Source organism: Paramormyrops kingsleyae, chromosome 15 (genome assembly GCF_048594095.1).
Source record: "Paramormyrops kingsleyae isolate MSU_618 chromosome 15, PKINGS_0.4, whole genome shotgun sequence".
NCBI classification, from domain to species: Eukaryota; Metazoa; Chordata; class Actinopteri; order Osteoglossiformes; family Mormyridae; genus Paramormyrops; species Paramormyrops kingsleyae.
In genome coordinates this window covers 25,106,701-25,123,633 of record NC_132811.1, presented here as the reverse complement: position 1 = coordinate 25,123,633, position 16,933 = coordinate 25,106,701, and the positions used below count along the sequence as shown (strand labels likewise).

Here is a 16,933-nt window from a genome sequence, read left to right as displayed (position 1 = left end):
TTCACGTTAATTCTAATATATATGGCAGTAATTTAGTCACTTAACCCACTCCGTTATATTTAACCCCAGTCATGCTTCCAAAACAGTTTAATTTAATCTAATTTCATTAGCTTAATAATTTATCTTTAAAGAAAATATTTGTTGTAAAAATAGAGTACAGTATCGCCTAACGGATATTTGTCACACTGGCACATCTACAGTACAGTATACTAAAATTACCCCTACTAATTCATAGAACACGGCATTGGCTGTCGTTTTCTTTTGCATCCACAGTAAGGTAAAATTAGTAAACGAATGGGACTGTAAACTTATTGACATTAGTCATATATGTAACCAAGGTACAATTCAATAAAACACGTAAAGGAAACATGTACGTGTAATTTTCGCGGATCTGTGAATGCGCGAATCACGAAGCGTAATTGCATGAGGGCTGACTAGATGTTTCGGAGGCCCAATCCCAAACTACACCCTCGACACTCCGCCTTCATTTCGAGTCACACTCCCGCTGAGTCACCCTCACAACACGCCCTATGCACTTAAACTGAAGGAAATTGTCACAAGAAAGATTTGAGACAGACCTGCCCTCGCAGCGCCTTTTTACAGTCTTCTTTACCGGAAAGAGGAAATGCATTACATAGTGATTTGACCAAATGGATCCATCAAAAAGCTGTATTGTATTTTCTTTAATGACATATCAGTTATTTTAAAAAAGCACAAATTTTATCTAATGCGAGAAGACGACGACTACTTCGTCTTATTGCACTGAGCAATTTTAAGTATGTACACGTGCCATATTGACGATTGTACAATTTCTACCACAGCTAACTTAATTTACACGCATAAAACATTACGCATTACTTCTGTACCAAATACCAGATCAGATCTGTAGGTGAAAAAACAGGCAAATATGAAACATATATTGTTATTGCCGGTGTGATGTTGATCGAGTTTGCGTACGAACGTTTCTTCGCGTGGTTTCTAGTTTGAAAAGTACACAAAATCTATCTGTACTGACCAGCTACAAATAACTGCTTTCCTAATTTTTTTTTCCTGCAGCGATGAATTATAACATGTAACAGACTTCCTATGTGTATTTTAGACTGTTAGAATCCAATTATTAAATTATCGCGCTGTTCTGTTTCCTGTGCGCTAGGAATTGTGGGATATAGAAGTGGTAGTGGAATCGCGCGAGCCAACATCGTTGCTGACTCGTTTATTGAGGGCATAATCGACCACTCCCCCTTAGCCCTTGCTGCTTTGAGACACACTTCAATATGGCGACGGGTCTCGGCCCCCTCGGGAACGCGCAAAGCCGCAAATGAAGGCGGAGTGTGTAGGTACCGGTTTGGGATTGGGCCGGACAATGTCTAAAGAGATTTCCCATAAGTCACTGCGGTGTGGGTGGTATAAAAAAGATAGCCGCCTCTTCCTCTTCCTATTCACTCGTGGCTGTCATGTGGTGAGTGTCTTGGATATGCGTGCATGGCATAATGGAAGATTATTCAATGCGTGTTATTGGTTTCTGTAATTTGAAACTGATTTGTAGTAAGTGCATCGCTATTTTCATGGTACGACCCCAGGGGTTTATGCTGCGGTATTCGCATGTATACCCGAGGATAGCGGACACGTGCTTCCCAGTCGGCCTAGTACCACGGAGCGGGTTTTCCCGTCTGTTGAAGCTCCGTCTGATCAGAACCGTGCGGTGTTTTTCGCACTGTGTAGTTTGGTCGCAGTTTTAGCTTCTTCAACGACTGATTTTGAGTTTCCTAACTCGAATTCCTTAGATATATGAAGTACTGTAATTTTAGTCCGCATAATCGCACTAAATTACTACGACTGTAATTTGAATCTACGCAGTTTTTGCTTTTTATGGTAGCTAGAAATATATATTTTTATTACTTACTTTTCGCTCGTTCTATCACTTGTACAAATTGCACCAGAAAACGGCATCAGTTTGATTGAGGCAGTATGTGGCTCAGCGGGTTAGGCCTCTGTGCCTGTGATCGGAGGGCATTTAAGCCTCCGGAAAGTTATCGAGCGATGCTGCGTTGACGCCTATCCCTGCGCTCAGATCACAGTGATCGCTCTCCAAGAGGGGATGTGCAGGAAAAACGCATGCCTGTACTGTTACTTGTACAAGTGGCAAAGCATAATGTCTAATTTTTTTTAATTTGATTTCTCTTAGCACTTTACCTCGTGAGTGCTGTAAATTTAGGTTTACTTTAGATGTGCCTGTCGCCGTGGTCGCCATATAATCCGTTAGTGATGGGATGCTTACTTTATTAGCCTTAATCTGAAATGCATTAAATGTATTGTATTAAATGTGATTTTGCTTTGCAGGTGTTTGGTCAAAATGTGTTCGTTCAAGTGGAACTGCGTTTCGCTGGGAGCTTTGAAAAACTGTGAATGGGACTTCCCTTTTGGCTAGAGGTGAGTTGGGTGGGCTTGTGTGTGTGTAAGTAAACTTGTATGTAATGGAGTAACTGGTTATAGCTGCATGTGATGTTTCTATTTTATAGAACATATAGTTCTCCTGTTTTCGATGTAAAAATCTGTGGTTAGCTCACTTACTGTATGCTAAATATGGGAAACCCCGCTGTGCTGCAGTGATGATGACTATTTGCTACTCTTGACCCAAAGGGTGATGAGACTGCAACCACCATTTTGTAATCTGAGGCACAGGCTTTGTAATCTTGGCCCCCTTGATCATCTTTGTGAAATTCTGATAGAATTTTGCATCTCTTAGGTGGACTGCTGTTTACTCCACTTGGTATCAGGTAGGTCTCATTAAAGCATTTTCCAGATTCTTCTAGTCTATATAAGCTTGCTCAGACTACTGGGTGCTTTCAAGAAATAGCTGTCTGTATCTACCGATGTGCTACATGTTTAACAGATGCTGCTGGGGGTAGATGAAAGCGTTGCCTTTTGCACGTGGCCTGGCCTGCTTCCCGGAAGGGTAAGCCATAACCATGAATGGTGTTGTCTGATCTTTGGTTGCATACAATGATGACTCCATAGTTCAGCAGATGACCTGTGATGAACAGACACTGTCTTTCGCTCCTAGCTGATGTATTGCTGTTATGCTGGTTTTACCAGTCATAGCGCCATATTTCTGTACTCATGTGATCGTTTTTTTCCCCCCCAGCATTCTTAGGCCACCAGATACTTTGTCCAGGTAAGCATTCTTATTGCTTGCATAATATACTCTTAATATTCTTGCTATGAGGTTCAAAACTAACCTCCCTGAAAGCAGAGAGCTCAACTTTAGGCTTTATTGGATAGCCAATTTTGGGCCCCACTGGTAAACATTTTTATCCACTTTAATGCACAAATTACATAACATTTGAAGTGATGACTTTTTTTCCTTGAATCAGGTCTCTGATCTTGTTGAGGATATCAAGCAGTCTGATCAAAGATCATTTTGCTTAAAATGAGATTTACTCTTGTGGACAGGAGTGCAATTTAAGTTGTGTCTTGTTGCAGGAGCCTTCGGAACATCTGAGTGCTTAGATGGTAAGATTTTCAGCTTTGTTTCGCTAAAACCTTCAAAAGGGGCTGGATTTGCTTTAAATGGCAGCGAGAATGAGCCCTTTCTGACCTATGTGATGTGACAACTTTTGCTGACTTTACCCATGGAGTCTTTTTTATATTAGCTCTAGCTGAACTGGTCAGGATTGAAGTGGTGCTTCATGTGATGCTGCTCTTTGGGTGGTAAATCTGACTTATTCCAGCAGGCTTGGCTTCTGTTCGCTACCATGACGTGCTGCACTGGAAATGCAGGTGAGAACACGATGCTGCGGGCTGATGCTCCTGCTCATAGGTTCCTGATGATGCCCTTTCTCAAATGTCTGACCTGAAACACAATGTCGACATGCATCCGACTAAGGGGAGCTTTAAGGGCTTTGATTCTGTCCTTGGCTTGCTTTAGTCTCTGATCTGTGCTTCTTCCTAGGTGGGAACCTCGGAGCTGTGCCTTCCATGAGGTACGGTAACCATGGCTGCAGTTGTCCCAGCCTTTCATTGATAGCCTGTGATGAATCTATTCTGCCAGATGAGAACCCTGATTATACTCCTTTACCGTTCCATTACTATTCTGAGGTTACATGTGCTTTATCAGACTGCCATCTGTCTGGTTTTTCTCTTCTGAATCTTGACTGCTTCTTCCCAGATCGGGCTGTCACTGGAGGAAATGGTCTTCATGAGAAGATGGCTGAATAAAAAGGCGTGTGAATGGAAATGGATCTGCCTGTCTTTAGCCTGTACTTAAGTATTGTACACAAATTTGTGGCCCCCACCTACCCACCCAACACAACCACAAATGCAGTACTTGATTAATGCCAAAATGATGTGGCCACTTTTTTCGTTTTGATGTTCTGTCTGATATGAAACAAATAAAATGGTTGACACTATACTACCATCTGTTTTGTAAAGTCTCTATCAAATTTGTATTCTCAATAATGCTTACAATCTTTAACCATGATAGGCAAGATGGGGTGGGGTACGGACAGTGCCTATGATGGGAGTGTAAATTAAGCGCAAGGACGTCACATCCTTGTACTAGTAGCTTTTTTGGACCACTGTGGTGAATGACCCACTTCTAAACTTTACAAGGGTACTGCTTTTTAGAGCCTGTACACTGCATGCATGGTATGGGCCAGAAACTGCTCTGAGAAATCGTGGGGGGGGGGTTGAGGTACAGACTAACTTTTGGAAGGTTTTGTGATCATTTGGGGTTAAACGCTTGTATCCCTTCATTTCCTAATCAGTAGTTCAAGTTTATCTAGTTGGCCAACCCCTTATGTGGCCTCGGTCCAGCGGTCAGTCGGGACGTTGCGGGAATGTCACTGGGTTTGGGTGCGCTTAGGAGGGGCAACTTCCCTTATCACGAAGTCTGTCGCTTTTCTGCTAGCAGTGCTGGAATACATACAAGATGTTACAGCGAAAGCTGGTGATACCCGTCGCCGGGGCGGTAGGATGTGACGTTCATGCAGCGGAAACCTTTCCCGTGCCAGTCCTTTCATAAGGGGACCGGAGCGTCTACTGGGCCGATCGTTTGAATGGAACCGATTTATATGCTTTTCCTTTCTCCTGTATTTTTTCTATCCCAATGATGATTTTTCGATTCTTGCCCCTATTCTGGGCATTTTCTGTGAAAGCGGATTTTTTCCAGTTTGAAACAATTTCAAACGTATCGACGTATTATTTTAATTATATTTACTGTAATATCTGGGAAGGCGATTGTCAGCCGCACCAGGAGGATGCTACACAGAAAGGTAGGCACATAAAATATCCTTAATTCGTCTTTCTTCATAGGAGGTGGCTTCGCTTTTTGTCGGTGTGTAATTTATAAAAATACCTACGATTGACATAGAGCTTTGAAGTGTCTCTTTGAGCGCAATGCGATAATTAAAATCAACGTACGGCGAATGATTGGTGCAAAACCTTGTCCAGAAACCCGTAATTTTACCATTTTCTCCCAGGATTTTATATGTGAAGGACATTGACAGATATTTGACATGAGATGTTTAACACGATATATTCTATGCACCCAGTGAAAGACGATGTGTGTATTGTATGTTCGTACTGTATCTGTTAGAGGCTGTCGCTGTAAGTTTTTCTATTTTAAAATGTTTATTTTTTTAATTTCGCCTGTTATTTTGTACGCATGGTAGTTTATCTAGTATTATGGGTTTGCACTTATCATCCTCGATTCCCTTTTGGAACGATGTTAGGATTTTTTTTTCTTTCAACGTTTGTGCCACCGAAAGTGTCTTATGTGGCCGTGTTGCTGCTCTGAGACACCTGTACCCGGTGGATTATGGCACCTTTAAAGATGATTGTCCCCCCCAGTTCCCTCCAGGGACTTGCTGTCGACGCTCCCGCAGGACTGCATGCGGTCTCTGGTTGAATGGTACTGCGCTCTAGGACAGTGCTGTGACACAGGCGATTGTCGTATTATAAATAATATCACAGGTACGGCCTTGGCATGTTATATCCACCTCAACGGCCCTTTTAGCGTATGTTTGCACACTATAATTTGTTTTCTACAGAGTAGAAACACATCATTTGTTTATATATGAATATGCAAGAACGTAGATTTGGATATGGCCGCCAGGGACATGTTCTTACCGATTTCGTAGGAATAGCGTAAGTGTTTAGGGGGTCGCGGAGGTTCGGGGCTGGTTCGGTCCTTACAAATGTTGAATCTTAACCTATGCCCTTCTGAATATAAGAATAATATAAGGAACACTGAACAGTAAGATCACACTAGCTAATATTTTGAGGTGTATATCAGTCTCATTGTCAGTATAGTAGATGGATAAAATTTGTTATTCTTTGTGTCTGCGTGCAGGACTGGCCAGGGACCTGGAGCTGAGGCTGCATGGGCAGCACCTCGCTCAGTCTGTAGTTCTGAAGGCGATAGAGGGCTTTCTGAAAAGCCCTGATCCAAACAAGCCTTTGACCCTGTCCTTCCATGGCTGGTCAGGGACTGGAAAAAACTTTGTTGCCCGACTAATTGCGGAGAACTTGTACCGTGATGGGCTGAAGAGTGAATGTGTGACTTTGTTCATCGCTCCGTTCCACTTCCCACATGCCAGGCTGGTGGATGTCTACAAGGTGGGGACACCTTCATTTCTTCAGGACCTTCTGATTTCCATTTTGGTTTTCCCACTCACAGGGACGGCTTGTTACGCTGTCTGAAAGAATGTCCTAAATATTACATAATAACCTAAATTATAATTGGCAGATGGACAGAGTCAAATGTTCAGATCAAAGAAGACATCTGATACTGTCACATGTTATGTAATCTTGTCATTGCAAAATGGCACAAACCTTTATTTACTGGGTTGCACAACATGAAAAGTTGAATCAGCAAAATGTAAATAATCTCTGTAGTAAAACAAATAAGATAAAACTATTGAAATAAGATTTGGATTATAAATTAAATGTTATGTTGTTTTTTCAGTTCTGCATGAAAGTATTGTGAATAAAATGAATGTGAATCCATCATTCAGTCATTTATTGCGGTGGTATGTGCAGGGCTGGACCTAGGCATAAGCAAACTAGGTAGCTGCCTAGGGCCCGATCGGCAGAAGCCCCCCACCCCCCAATCTCCAAAATATACCCCTTCGCCCCTGGTGGGCAACAGAGCCCCCCCGCCCCTCCCCCTGACTGCTGAAACATACCAAGGAGAACCATCCCACCCCAAAAAAATAATTTCTGGCTGGAATGGAAGGTTGCTGGTTCATATTCTGTGGGTAGCTGACTAACCATATCACTGTGGGACCCTTGAGCAGGACCATCAGCAAGACCCTTTACCCCAAAATCTGTTGCAGGAGTGCTGGATGAATGGCTGACTCTGTGCTATACCCCCAAGCTTCATTCTCACTTGTATATGTGTGGTTCCCATAGGAGAGACACATGAAAACCAAAGAATGTACCCATGCCTGTGCAATTGTGAATAAAAAGTATTATAATAGCCAATTGGAAAACGTGAATCAATGTGGTTTGTACACAGAGCCAGCTGAAGGAGGCAATCCGGGACTCTGTGGTTCGCTGCCACCAGGCTCTCTTCATTTTTGATGAGGCAGAGAAGCTGCATCCCGGCCTTATTGATGCCATCAAGCCCTTCGTGGACCATTATGACAACGTGGACGGGGTCAGCTATCGGAAGACCCTCTTCCTCTTCCTCAGGTTGGTCGGACACAATGAGGCAGGTGCAGGTTATAGGTCATGAGATAAGCACCCCAGAAGTGTACGGTTTTTTTAATGCTGTTTTTGAGCCATAAAAAGCCATGTGGGGGGAGGGGTCCTTTTTATACTTAATTGAGAATAAATTTTACCCACTTTGAAATGAAAATCTGTGTTGTTACAGGGTGTAGGAGTTATGAGACTCTGAATCACTGAAACTACACGCTAATCTCACTGTCTTTTAATCTGCTTATTTAACTTAAAAAATACCCTAAAGTGTAGCCTAAAGTGTGTAAATTATTTTGGGGGTGATTTCAGAGAGTTTCTCCTTTGTCTTGTAAGATGTAGTCCAGGAACACACTGGTCAAGTTTGCATCCCTCTGAATAACACCACAATTACACATTCTTATGTATTTCATTGTAGCTAATGGACTTGTGACTCCAAGCCCTTCACTTTTTTCTTTCATAACCAAATCTGGAAATAAGTCCAGAAAAAGTTACATTTGACCTTAACATGAAAAGTGCTATTTCAAGCTATAACTGTGCCTTGTAGCTGTAATAGTAAAAAAAAAAGTTACAGCTTATAAGAAAACACTCTGAATTATCTTTTTTTTGTACCTGCAGTGTATAAAAGGCACTGTATTTCAAAAGAGAGATTTTTTTCTTAAGCGAACAAAAAGAGTTCTGAGCTGTGGAAGGTATGTGTAATGCACACGGCAGATTTAATCAAAGTCAAAAATGGTGATGCAAAGGCCATTTGTTGAATTAAAACGGAATATATTTCCGTATTTCACAGAACTCTTGGGACTGCTTAAATCACAGTGTGATTATTCAGATAAAAGATTCATTGTGTGATCAGTATGTGACAACTGGTTGCATGATCCATGATCTTTTGGTGGCTGCAGGTTGAATTTATTGCCTATATGATACTAACAAAATAAACCCATAGATTATTGTGGGAATTAGAGGTATATGAGAGGTTTAATCGAATAAGATTAGTATGTATCACTGAAGATTTAATCGGGCACAGAGTGTCTAAGTAAAAAAGAAAACAATCAAAGCTGCATTCATTTGCTGTGTGCTTTTCCTGGCAAATGTGATTCAGAAAAGTGACTCAGTGAATTTTGTGTGGCGTTTCTATAGTAACATCGGAGGAGCCGTTATCAGCGAGGTGGCTCTGGACTTCTGGCACTCGGGGCAGAACCGGGAGGACATCGGGATGGAGGACCTGGAGCATCAGCTGCGGTCTGAAGCCCTGGAGTCACAAGGTACCCCAGAGTACCTTCATCCCGCCTTGTGCCCGTACCTTCCGGGATGGGCTCCGGACCCCCCGCAACCCATAAGGATAAGCGGTTTGGAAAATGTATGGATGGATGGATTTACACATTCATGAGCTTCTGTAGCTTACTGTGTAGCTCTGGATATGTACCATTTTAAGGGTCAGATAGCCTTTTCCCTAATTCCTGTGATTTAATGTTTCTTCTCATTGGTCTAAATCACTGAATGTTTCGGTCCCAAGATTTGACCACAAATACCTTTAAATGAGCCAGTTTCACATGTCTATGAATCCCAAACTCTCTGCTAAATGTCAGATCCTGTCAATGGTATCCACATTCATTTCACACTGGGGTACATCTTTCACCCATAAGCAATGTTTATTTCCTTCATGCTAAAATTTCCCCTGTGGTTCTCAGGAGGCTTCGCTCAAAGCCAGCTGATGTCAGGCCACTTGATAGATTTCTTCGTGCCCTTCCTGCCGCTTGAGTACCGTCACGTCAAACTCTGTGCTCGCGATGCCTACATGGCACGCGGGCTGCGACCCAGCGAGGAGACCCTAGATGATGTGGCAAGGGCTATGCTGTACTTACCCAAGGAGGAAAAGCTTTTCTCAGCACAGGGGTGCAAATCCATACCCCAGAGGATCAACTTTTTTCTCCCCTGAAAGGGACAGATCTATACCAACAACTCTGTAATCCCCAGAAAGAAATTGGTGAAAAATGGAGAAAAGGAACAAAGATGTCTGTTTATTTCTCCTGAAGGATTCCATCTCTCAACTCTGCTAACTGGGGAGTCTAGTTTGTCTCTGAGGAGACATTCAATCATGTTGTACGTTAAGGGAGTTATGTTCACCTTTGTTACTTTTACGGTTATTGCCCAAGCATTGTCATATGTGTTAGTCTACCTACAAGCACTATATGTATGTTAGTCTACCTCAGGTTAAAGCCATTATCACCAGAGTGATTGGGACAGAGTCTTTCTGAGGTCATTGAGATATATATATATATATATATATATATATAAACACACACATACAGAGATGACCGTTAACTTATCCAGCAGTTTCTCATGAATCAAAGAATGACATCAAGTGAACTTCAATAGGAATGAGAAACATTAAGTGCAGGTGTGAGGTGCACTGCTAGGATAGTTTGTATCAGGCTCCTAGAAGCAGGACTGAGGTCCCATAAAGCAAAGAAGAAGCCCTTCATTAATGAGAAACAGAGAAGAACCAAACTGCAGTTTGCAGAAAAATATATATTATTCACAGATGCGCACCCATAAATTGAGAAATGAGCGAAACAAAAAATTGTGCTGTGGTCTCTTAATTTTTTCTGCCGCTGTATACACAAACACACACACACTATGTAATGTTTGTACTTGAGAGGTTTAGCTGCAGAGATAATGTTTTCAGGTGATTATCAGCATCATCCTCTGAGCAAGGGGAAATTTATGTCACCAGTGATTTGAATGACATTATCTGTGACTAGGTAAAAGCCACAAATTTGAGTGCAATTTGAATACGTCAGAAAAGTTCTTAAAGTGAAAAACATACCTCAAATTTAATCTCAATAACTACTGAAGGAAGGAAGGTTGAAAGGAGTAGAGGTGAGGAAATTTGCCTGTTTAAATTCATTTGAAATTGCATCCTGAGGATGTCGATTTCAAGAGACATATCGATTTTCAATAGCAGGATCATGAATATGAATTGTTTCTTTCTCAATGTGTTTGTTACTGATGTTTGATTTTCTTAATTTTCCAAAAAGGAAGTGTAATGTGCTATTATGTTGAGCAGATTACTACTAATCATTAATGCTATTTATTTTTTAACTACGCCCCTCTAAGAAGGTGATGGCAAACCAGTCTGAACATATTCAGTGCTCACCACAACCCTCCACGGAGTAAACGTTCAAATGGATGATGTTCAGTGTTTACATTTTTAAAGTATTTTAATGCATAACTCAACTGTCTTGCAAGGTAAAAAAGAAGTTTAAACAACTGACTGTGGTTTGTTTTCCTGTATTTAAAAAACTTGAGTAAAGTTTTACATCATTTTATTCTATAAATTGTATTTTGATGGTATTCTCATTTTTAAAACAATTTTACAAACGAAATCGCTTTTCGGTTTACAAACTCAATGAAAATATTACAAAAATATATGGATGGAGACATGAAGATTAATCTGAAATATCGAAACGTTTCTTACTTTAGATACAACCGGAAATGTGCAGAACAATTTTATGTTATTAGTTATAAAAACTAAATATAATTGTGATTTTGTCGCATTTGAAAATGTCTATATTATTCTGTTGAAGTTCATGCTCTTTATCAGCAACCATTCACCACGAAGAATTAACAAAATGTTAGTCCTACTTTAATTATGTTTAAAAATTGTGTATAATACTGTTCCATCTATAACACTTTGGATAATTATGTTGGTTTTTGGCCTCATTCGGAAGTTTTTGTGAAGGTGGCTATAGTCGTCAAAGCCTCTGACCGAGATAACACCGTTTAACCACATAATGGATTAATTAACAGTCTTACCACAACATCAGACGCGTCAAGAGGCTTTAAACGAAGGCATTGAATTAAAAAACGTGCTGCTATATGTGTTTGGTGGTTTGCGTCTTCTGTTTTGTGCAGTCATAAGAATGACTGTAACCAAATAACCTGAGCTTCAGAGACGGACAATAATCCCAGTTTAACTATATGTTGAAGTACTATGTATTCTTTGAGTATGACAGAGATATACTGTGAGTAAAGTGGAAATATGAATACAGATGTTAATATGCACAATGCACATATGATATCAATTATTCTGCTTGACTAAGAGATGTTTAATTTGTCACAAATAAATAAGCATCAGTTTTCGGACAGGTAATTTATGTGATTTCTAATGAACATCGTTTGTGATAGCTAACCAATTTCACCTTGAGAGTGTACTGACGACTTTCTGCAGCTGTTTACCTGTTTTACAATTATTCGTTTACAGTCATTTGTTTCTACTGTACAATTACACTGTAAATCACACATCCTAGACGCAGCAATGGAAACTCCGCCGTAGCTCCTTGACAGCGGGGATGAGGGAAGCAGGGTTGCGTGTGTAAACGCGTGGTTGGACGTCATTGGCTGACGGCCTCGGAGAGACCGCCTCCCGCCGAGCGCCTACCAATGACAACCAGACATCTGTTGTGTGGCGAAAGGAGACCCCTGTGTGCGGTAGCGCTGGTGCAGGGAATGACCCGCAAGGTTCGCGGAAGGCCGCTTAGGGAAGGGGACAATAAACATTAAGTGTGTTTGCTGTTGACATATTTATTCTAGTGTATATAATCTATTTATTTCTTAGATTAGTGAAGCAGTCTCTAACGTAAGGTAGGGAAGCATGACATCTGTCACTTTACTGCTGGCCTTGACGGTCGCTCTGGTGTGTGCAGACCCCACTGTGTATTTTCGGGAGCAGTTTGAAGATGGAGGTAAGTTGTGCTTATTACTCTTTTGTGCTGTGCAGTGGACGGTGGCTTCTCCGATGTAAAAAAGCACATGGACGATTGAACGGTAACGCAGCTGCTTTGCAATTCCTGCAGTCCAGTGTGCTGATGGGGGAGGGGTGACTTGATTTCCCAATTTAGCGGTATATATAAAATCTGGATTTTTTTTTTTTTTACCAGGATTCTATACATAATCAAGGTTATAACTAGAATTGTAAATTACTTAATGTATGTAGTAATAATATGTGATGTTACTGATCGAAGGCTTTCGGCTTACAAATTAAACCATAAGGACTGTCTCGGCCCGGTGAGGTCGGGTGCTGATCGGTATACAGTCCTTGATGCTTTTACCACCCCCTCCGGTTTAAATGGCTTCATGGCAGCTGGCTGCAGATTGACGCGCTGCAAGACGCTTTGGTCCCGACTGGGGTGGATCATGCTTCGGGGTTAATGGTGTTATGATAAAGCGCCGTGTCTAATTACAGACGCATGGAAAAGCCGATGGGTTGAATCCAAACACAAGTCCGACTACGGCAAGTTCATCCTGAGCGCTGGCAAGTTTTACGGGGACACGGAGAAAGATAAAGGTGAGAATAAGGATTATTTATCTTGTTTGCCTCTTCAAAATATTACAAAATCCTAAATTAAATGTTTACCGCTCATATGCAGGTTTACATATTCTCCACTACAAATGGCCTTTTGCTGATAAGTCCATTTCTTTTTGCCTCTATAGTGTCATTACCCCCCACCCTAATAAAAGACAATTTTATTGTTGTGCTAAGGTAATTTTTCTAGTTTTCATTACGATCAGACAGGTCAGAAGTGAGCATCTTCTTAATGGTGGTGTTGTGTGTAAGATTAACATGATTTTTTTTTTTTTGTGAACATCCAGGTCTTCAGACCAGCCAGGATGCTCGATTCTACTCTCTATCATCCCGCTTTGAGGAATTCAGCAACAAAGGCCAGCCTCTGGTCTTGCAGTTTACAGTGAAGCATGAGCAGAGCATCGACTGCGGGGGGGGCTATATTAAGCTCTTCCCGTCAGATCTCAACCAGGAGGACATGCATGGGGACTCCAACTACAACATCATGTTTGGTGAGACACCCAGCTACTGCTTCAGTATTGGGATTTTAGGTCTTTGTGACCAGCGGGTTTTAAATTCTGTGCCCTGTTCTTTTAGGCCCTGACATTTGTGGCCCGGGAACCAAAAAGGTTCATGTAATATTTAACTACAAGGGGAAGAATCACTTGATCAACAAAGACATAAGATGTAAGGTATGTCATAAAACAAATTTGTGCAGCCCTTTTGAAATGGTAAAGAAGTAATCTTAAGGAGAAACAGGAGAGTGATCATAATACAGTAAATTTGTGTGTATCGTTGTAAGTAAATGTATCAGATTTAAAAACACTTCAGTTTCTCTTTAATATTTTGGACTGAGTGGTAGATATCTAACATTTGACTCTTGCTTCTCCAGGATGATGAGTACACTCACTTGTATACACTAATCGTTAACCCTGACAACACCTATGAGGTGAAAATTGACAATAAGAAAGTGGAGTCGGGCAACCTGGAGAACGACTGGGACTTCCTGCCCTCCAAGAAGATCAAGGACCCGGAGGCCAAGAAGCCAGAGGACTGGGATGAGCGGGAGAAAGTGGATGATCCAGATGATAAGAGGCCAGAGGTGGGTTGATTGAGCCAGAAGGCAAATTGATTGTTCTTAAGTCTGAAGTTCTGAATCTGTTAAACTTGCTTTTCAACTGGATTTTAAAAGTCTTCCATCAAATTCATCATTGTATTGCTTTCACACCATGACTTAATTATTCCTTATAAATAGGGAATTTCTTGTTTAAGTCCAGGCAAATGTAATATAAATTCATGTGCCTTTCTTTTTGGAAGGACTGGGAGAAGCCAGAAAACATCCCTGACCCCGATGCCAAGAAGCCCGAGGACTGGGATGATGAGATGGATGGGGAGTGGGAACCTCCGATGGTCACGAATCCCGAGTACAAGGTACGTTCCAGGAAAAGGCAGGCCATAGGTCAGCGGGTATCTTCAGTAATGAGTCAGTCCAGGGCCTTGGAGCAGAACCATGTTACTACTATATTAAATTACCATTCGAGGTCAGGTTTATTATTTAAATAGTCTAGAGTGTCAGTATTTTCAATATATGGGAGAGCTTTTACAGTATTTGTACAGAAAGGCTGATGTGTAAGTTGTAAAGCCATTTGATAGTACAGCACATATCTGTCTTAAATCACCTAATCTTACTACTGTTCTTTCAAAAGTGGTTTGGTAGATGGTGGGACAAGATAACTTACTGTTTTTCAGATATCACACACATTCATCGTTTTCCCCCAATCATCAGGGTGAATGGAAACCTCGTCAGATTGACAACCCCGCCTACAAAGGAAAGTGGGTGCACCCCGAAATCGACAATCCAGAATATACACCAGATCCCGAGATCTACAAGTACGGCAGCTTTGGGGTCGTCGGCCTGGACCTCTGGCAGGTGCGGCATGTTCCTCACAGGACCTCCATGCCCACTGCAGCGTTCAGTCATGCTGGCTTTTTGTTAGCAATTTCCTGATCTTTTTTCACTAGTTGTATTACAGTAAAGGCTGAACAGTATGTTTGCTCCATGTCTGCAAGCATTTCCCCTCTAAAATAACTGTCTGTGATTTGTTACAGGTGAAGTCTGGCACCATTTTTGATAATTTCCTGATTACCAATGATCCAAAACTTGCTGAGGAAGTAGGGGACAAGACCTGGGGCTTAACTAAGGTGAAACTTAAGGCATCTTGTTAGTTGAATTATTCTGTGGTGGTTTGGGTAAATTATTAAGTGGATATTCGTACAGCTAGATATTTTACAGTATTTTACTGTGTGCAGGATCCCGAGAAGAAGATGAAGGAGAACCAGGAGGAGGAGCAAAGGAAGAAACGTGAGGAAGAAGAGAAGAAGCTGAAAGAGGAAAAAAAGGGCAAAGAGGATGAGGAACAGGAAGAGGAGGACGATGAGGAAGAGGAGGAGGAGGAAGAAGAAGAGGAGGAAGAAGAAGAGGAGGAAGAAACAGATTCTAGTCCCAAGGACGAGCTATAAACACACAGAAGAACCATAGGGACCCCTTCTCTCTCCACCACACCCTGGGGTGATTAAAGATCCACTTTTCTGGGCTTTCCATTAGTGTGGGTTTGCTGGGGTTGGAGTCCTTGCTCATACTGTACTGTAGCCATTTCAAGAAAACTAACGCGAGAGGATTTCGGTTTACATCGCCCTGTTTTAGTGGGGCAAATGCGTCCATTCCACCCAGAAGACACTTTGTGTTGAAATGTATACCTGCCACCCCACCAACCCCACCTCAGTGTTTCTCTGGTTGATTGTGGGTGAGGAAAGTTTTCTGTGACGTTTCATGTAAACATCCCCCCCCCCCCCAGCCAGTTTTATCTTTAAGGCTGACTAGTCATCCTGTCCATCACATGTTCTGTTGTGGGTCTTTTATCCCTCCCTGAAACTCCTGACATTCCAGTCAACTTAATAAATTATATTTTGAAATGGTACACTGTCAGTAAGGCTAACTCGTTAATTTAGGTTTTTTCTTTCTAACGTGAACTGAGCCAAAACGTTACCGGGAAGCAGTTCCAGCGCCTCCCATTATGATCGTCTCATTTATACAAACCACTCAGTTAGAGATGGGCCGCAGACCTCTCTGTGGCATACCAGACCCTCACCCCTGCCACAAATTGGTGTTAATGTTCAGATACGATGGCAGAACCCTCATACAAAGTGAGCGCTGGACTTTTCCGTAACGCCTCTTTCATTGATTTTTTTCCCCCATTGTCAGTTTGCACTGCTGTACGTTTAATCTTGCCCCAACAAGACGTTAGTCCTTTTTAAAAATATATATTTTATACTATATTGGCAGGGAGGAATGTGCTCACTATGTCGTACATGATATGGTACTTTTGTTGCAGTACAAAATAAATGTAAAACCATACCATCTATTGTTATTTGTCCGGTCTTTTTACTAACGGTATATTTTTCTGCACTATCACAGGGGTACATTATGTCTGTGTGAGAAGGAATAAAACTGTCGAAAACCAACATGTCGAATTACGTAAAATTTGTTGCCGTAAAAATATTCGTTTCCTCCTGTAGTCGAAACACATGAGAGTTATATAGAACTTGCATCTTTACATTGCACGTGTGTGTAGCCTATGTGTAACACCCCTTAGGGTACATGGATATATCAGATATTTGGTTGCGGATCTAAGAGTATTGATGAATGTCCCATCATCGTTATACACCAATCATAAACAGCAAATTTTGAACGGTTAGTGTTAAACGGTATAGGCAAACAGTTAAAACAGCGAAAAGGTGTAATATTGAGAGATATTATTTTTAAAATGTTTAAGGGAACTAAATAGATGAACTAATGGTTTTAAAACGGGGAAACTTAAGTTTAATAAGAAA

General features: G+C 41.4%; 2 protein-coding genes and 2 non-coding genes across 8 annotated transcripts; all 4 read left to right on the top strand.

Moving 5' to 3' along the window:
• The first annotated feature begins 752 nt into the window (after positions 1 to 752).
• tor3a (torsin family 3, member A) lies at positions 753 to 11,580 on the top strand. Of its 5 annotated transcripts, none has more exons than XM_072699788.1 (14): positions 753 to 776; positions 2,341 to 2,430; positions 2,747 to 2,777; positions 2,894 to 2,956; positions 3,146 to 3,175; positions 3,484 to 3,513; positions 3,735 to 3,780; positions 3,953 to 3,983; positions 4,169 to 5,273; positions 5,851 to 5,973; positions 6,353 to 6,618; positions 7,520 to 7,695; positions 8,836 to 8,960; positions 9,387 to 11,580. In XM_072699788.1, the coding sequence occupies exons 9-14, from the start codon at positions 5,108 to 5,110 to the stop codon at positions 9,632 to 9,634; spliced, it is 1,104 nt and encodes a 367-aa protein (XP_072555889.1). In that variant the 5' UTR covers positions 753 to 776; positions 2,341 to 2,430; positions 2,747 to 2,777; positions 2,894 to 2,956; positions 3,146 to 3,175; positions 3,484 to 3,513; positions 3,735 to 3,780; positions 3,953 to 3,983; positions 4,169 to 5,107; the 3' UTR covers positions 9,635 to 11,580. The 5 variants fall into 5 exon arrangements, with proteins under 5 accessions (XP_072555889.1, XP_023677130.1, XP_023677133.1 ...); XM_023821362.2 differs by lacking the exon at positions 753 to 776 and adding an exon at positions 1,390 to 1,459; XM_023821365.2 differs by lacking the exon at positions 753 to 776 and adding an exon at positions 1,390 to 1,459 and having other exon boundaries at positions 3,732 to 3,780.
• On the top strand, positions 2,996 to 3,076 carry LOC111848980 (small nucleolar RNA snR60/Z15/Z230/Z193/J17). The gene has a single exon (XR_002839438.1). It is a non-coding gene; the product is annotated as a small nucleolar RNA snR60/Z15/Z230/Z193/J17 (small nucleolar RNA).
• Positions 4,026 to 4,101, top strand: LOC111848979 (small nucleolar RNA SNORD47). The gene has a single exon (XR_002839437.1). It is a non-coding gene; the product is annotated as a small nucleolar RNA SNORD47 (small nucleolar RNA).
• Positions 11,581 to 12,155: 575 nt separating the features above from the next.
• Positions 12,156 to 16,465, top strand: calr (calreticulin). Its single transcript, XM_023821408.2, has 9 exons — positions 12,156 to 12,443; positions 12,944 to 13,045; positions 13,351 to 13,554; positions 13,640 to 13,734; positions 13,935 to 14,144; positions 14,360 to 14,473; positions 14,829 to 14,972; positions 15,152 to 15,244; positions 15,353 to 16,465. The coding sequence occupies exons 1-9, from the start codon at positions 12,353 to 12,355 to the stop codon at positions 15,560 to 15,562; spliced, it is 1,263 nt and encodes a 420-aa protein (XP_023677176.2). The 5' UTR covers positions 12,156 to 12,352; the 3' UTR covers positions 15,563 to 16,465.
• The last annotated feature ends 468 nt before the right edge of the window (positions 16,466 to 16,933 follow it).